The sequence below is a fragment of the Frieseomelitta varia genome, unplaced genomic scaffold, assembly GCF_011392965.1.
Source record: "Frieseomelitta varia isolate USP_RPSP 00005682 unplaced genomic scaffold, Fvar_1.2 scaffold_277, whole genome shotgun sequence".
Taxonomy (NCBI): domain Eukaryota; kingdom Metazoa; phylum Arthropoda; class Insecta; order Hymenoptera; family Apidae; genus Frieseomelitta; species Frieseomelitta varia.
Window position 1 is genome coordinate 218,657 of NW_025110009.1, and position 4,965 is coordinate 223,621.

At 30.2% G+C, this 4,965-nt stretch overlaps 1 protein-coding gene across 1 annotated transcript; it reads right to left on the reverse strand.

Moving 5' to 3' along the window:
- Positions 1-22: 22 nt before the first annotated feature.
- On the reverse strand, positions 23-614 carry LOC122529059. The gene is made up of 2 exons (XM_043654835.1): positions 430-614; positions 23-275 (listed from the first exon to the last, which is right to left on the reverse strand). Exons 1-2 carry the CDS (start codon positions 542-544, stop codon positions 199-201), a joined length of 192 nt encoding a protein of 63 aa, XP_043510770.1. The 5' UTR covers positions 545-614; the 3' UTR covers positions 23-198.
- Between the last annotated feature and the right edge of the window lie 4,351 nt (positions 615-4,965).

Below are 4,965 nucleotides of genomic sequence, written 5' to 3' on the forward strand. Positions count from 1 at the left end.
CCCCTTAATTAGGTTTTCTTCGTAATTAGTGCGAGCTGTCACAAAATGGACATGGTGGTGCCATCTAGCGATAACTCAGTGGTACTAATTATTTATAAAAATGCTTATTTCTGCATTTTATGGGTCAAATGGGGTATGAAAAGAAAGCTAAGAACCTAATTAGGGTAACGGAATCACAAAAGTTCACAATCCATTTCGCTAAATTAGGTTTTTTCGCTTATGAAAATTCCTCTGTTTTTGCGCCGCGTTGTGGCAGACCAGTGGAACTAATCGCTCTATAACCATATATGGAGAATAATTAATTTTAATTTTTCACGTCACAAATTTGCACAGCACGAGCGTATATTTCGAAGATAATGCTATCAATTTCGTTCGCAAATAAATCTGAATCTAATATTTATTATAATTTGCGAGAAATTATGCACTCACTACTGTCACTACTAGTCACGTAAATGAAATTGAAACATTCTTTATATACGTAAACTATACTTAAACAAACCATAGAACGCATGCTAAGGGTCTCTAAAATCGAAGACGCAACCATAACAGTTCACGAATGGTTCCTCTGAATTAATTTCTTCTCGTAATTTGTGGAAAAATTGTCACCTGTCAAAATTTAGAGGCAGCGGTGGCGCCATCTATTGATAACTCGTCGGTACTAAAAACAGAAGTTCCGGGTTTTAGTACCACTCAACCGTCAATAGATGGCGCCACCGCTTTCTTAAATTGTGGAAAAAGTCACGTGTAAATGTTTAAAAACAGCGATGGCGCCATCTATGGACAGTTGAGTGGTACTAAAACCCGGTACTTCTGTTTTTAGTACCGACGAGTTATCAATAGATGGCGCCACCGCTGCCTCTAAATTTTGACAGATGACAGTTTTTCCACAAATTACGAGAAGAAATTAATTCAGAGGAACCATTCGTGAACTGTTATGGTTGCGTCTTCGATTTTAGAGACCCTTAGCATGCGTTCTATGGTTTGTTTAAGTATAGTTTACGTATATAAAGAATGTTTCAATTTCATTTACGTGACTAGTAGTGACAGTAGTGAGTGCATAATTTCTCGCAAATTATAATAAATATTAGATTCAGATTTATTTGCGAACGAAATTGATAGTATTATCTTCGAAATATACGCTCGTGCTGTGCAAATTTGTGACGTGAAAAATTAAAATTAATTATTCTCCATATATGGTTATAGAGCGATTAGTTCCACTGGTCTGCCACAACGCGGCGCAAAAACAGAGGAATTTTCATAAGCGAAAAAACCTAATTTAGCGAAATGAATTGTGAACTTTTGTGATTCCGTTACCCTAATTAGGTTCTTAGCTTTCTTTTCATACCCCATTTGACCCATAAAATGCAGAAATAAGCATTTTTATAAATAATTAGTACCACTGAGTTATCGCTAGATGGCACCACCATGTCCATTTTGTGACAGCTCGCACTAATTACGAAAAAAACCTAATTAAGGGGAATAATTTGCGAACTTTTTTATATGCATCCTTAAAATTAGGCTTCCCGCTTTCTTTCCATGTGTGTTTTGTCCTTGAAAAACGTGTGTGTAAGAAGTTAAATTTTTTTTTCAATAGATCGCAGGATGTCCTTCTCGCACACTGTTGCTTTCCTTATCTAGCGTTATTAGACAAGGAGGGCTCTAGCGTGCGACAAGGATAGACATATCTGTGCGATAGACAAGGAGAGCAACAGCATGCGACAAGGACAGACATCTAGACGCGATAGGCAAGGAGGGAAACAGAGTGTGACAAGGACAGACATATTCGCGCGCGAGACAAAGAAAGAAATAGCGTGCGATAAGGACAGACATATCGCGCAATAAACAAAGAGAGCAATAGAGTGTAACAAGGACAGATATATACGCGTGGTAGACAAGGAGAGCAACAGCGTGCGACAAGGACAGCAATATAAATTAGTTCCACCATTTCACCGCTACGTAACGCTACAGATTTCTGGCGGCGCGAGTATTTAAAAAAGCGGCGACGTTGATTTAAAATGAAGAATGAAGAAAATATTTTGTATTCTTAGTTTTTAATAATCAATCAAAGCAAATGTTGTTATACAATCTTGTTATACATTAATATTAATAAATAGTTATTGTTATAGTTTCTTGTTAAATCTCGTAATATTTTTATTTAAAGGATAAACCTCCATACAATGAAAGCATTCGTAGAAAACGGATGTACTACAATTTTATGTTAATGCGTATTGTAATTTTATATAGTATAATAATTTATTTTATATTTTTATATTTACCCCAATTTATATTTTTGTTTTATAATTTATTTTATAAACTTATTTATATTTTCTTTATTTCTTATAATGAAGTTATGTACATTACATAGTTAATTAAAATTACATAAAATTAATTATGTTACATACGTTAATTAATAATTATTTATAGTATTATAAGGATTTCTATAAATTAATCGTCATGAATCACGTAACGTAATTAAAGAACATTTTCTTAAATAAATAATTTTAAAGAAACATTAATTTACAGAATTGATATTGCAAGTTTTGTGATATTCTTTTTATTTATAAACTATTTATATGAATTCTAATTCGTTTTAATTGAAAATTATATAATAGTGTTATAATAATAATAATATAATTAAATAATAAAATTATTTAATATATATAATTAAATAAATAAATGTAATAATATATATAATTAAATAAATAAGTAAAAATAAAAGGAAATCATGTACATACATTTAATCAATCAAACTAGAAAAAATTAAGAGCACAATATATTTTATATTTTAATATAATTATTCAAATTATTATAATAATATTCAATATTATAATTATAAATTCTATTCTATGTTCTATATAATCATCATTCCAACGAAGTTTCACCATAATGTATTTAAGAATAAACATACATATATTTATATATTATTGAAGTATAATTCTAAATTCCACAATATTTATATTAGGATCGAACGATCATATGATATTTTATTTTACATTTCATTTATTATTTCATATTAAAATTTCATTTCAATTCAAATCACTGTTGTAATTTTACTCTACGCTAAGAATACTTTTACACATTTTCGTCTAGCTAAAATTTTATCTCAATTATGTTTTCAAATTTCCAAATTTTTGATTTAACAATATATAATACATAATACATAATATAATAGAAGAATATAAGAAAATTAAAAACGCAATTGTAATAGTATTGCATTGTGAATTTGTTACAATTTGTAGTAATTAGATGTATAAATAAAAATGTTAAAAAGTTATGCAAATATTTTATTGTTTTTTATTCTTGATGATGCGTTACAATTGTACTATGACAATTAGATGTATAAGTGGAAGTGTTAAAAACGTTAATAGTATTTAATTATACATTATAATAGTATTATACATATCGACTGCCATATATATATATATATAGAAGAATAAACGTACTTTTAATAGCTTACCTTTGGTTATTACTAGTTCTAGTGACGCGAACGGATTTCGTCCCATTTCTATAAGATATATAGCCGTCCTCTTTTGGCAGACTACAAAAATAACTATTACCATTATTACCATTTCCCTTTAGCTCTAAACTCGAGATTTCTTTTCAAAAGATTCAAATGTTATGAAAGCAACTTGAAACAAATTTCTTCTTTTAATTTCGACATTAAACCGATCAAATTCTAGCAAATTTTTCCATTGTAAGAGTCACTTGTATTTTTGGAGAATTATTTTTATATTTTTATTAGCATAGGTCGGAATCTAGAGCACGTCATACAGAGAGACAGGTTGTTTTTTTGTAATAAAGAATTAGGATTTGATCCAACTGTAGAACTTAGCGCAAATCATTGGCAAATTGCCAATAATATCTGTGATGTAATATCAGAATAATCGCGGATAACGTCTATTGTTAAATAAATAAACATGACATTGGATGTTCAATTCCGTGGACATTCTTATAAAATTTACGTATCGACAAATTACAAGTAGATATTAATATTACTATAATTTCTGTATGATTTATGTTATAAGGAGCGTTATAATTTACGTTCAAAGGAGCAAGATTCTACATTAAGTAGAAATTTACTTTTTCAGTGATAAATAAGACAGCGGAGTTTTATGTTAAAAAGTTGGAATCTAAATAGAAATTTCTATTATTTACTACAAGGTATTTATAGACAGTGTCTTGCGTAATATGTATAACTGATTGGGGGATGATTCTGTATGCAAAAATGAGCCGGGAAGAGAAAATAAAATTTTTTCCATCGAAAACTTCGTTTTCGAGGAAATTAAATTTGAAAATCGATCAATTATACTTTAATTGAACTAATTCTGGACTGGTCAGAAATAAATAATGAACAGGCATTTATTCTATCTACGAAAAGAAGTCAAAATATGTACATATATACATACCTATTAATATATATTCAAACTCGATTTTTCTTCTTTTTGTACATAGAATCCAGTTAGTTATCCACAGTACACTTTGTACATGAATATACAGGATACTTTGTACAATGAACTTGTAATAAATACTCTTTTGGATATTTTATATACCTTCATATATTACATGCATCGTATGCATTCTCGCACTTTCAATTTCCCACAATATAAGTAAAAATCTGCAGTCTACCAACCGACGCTTAAATGTATATAAACATATATTAAACTTATACTATATCTGATAAAAATTGGGATCTATTTTTCATTAAAGCGTTTCGTCAAATTAATCGACACTCGAGTGAAAGATCTCGCACGAGAAGAGAGGAAAGGAGAAAGCGAGGAGGAAAAGAAGGATCACGGAGGAGAAGACCGAAAGGGGATTGACAAGTAGCAACCTTAACACAATTCTATTTTTTTCGATGCATCAGGCCGTGTGCCGAAAATGATGCAATCGAAGTGGTGACCGCGAGACATCGCGAGAAGAGGCGACGCATGTATGTACACCTAAAATTCGCTCTCTCTCTCTCGT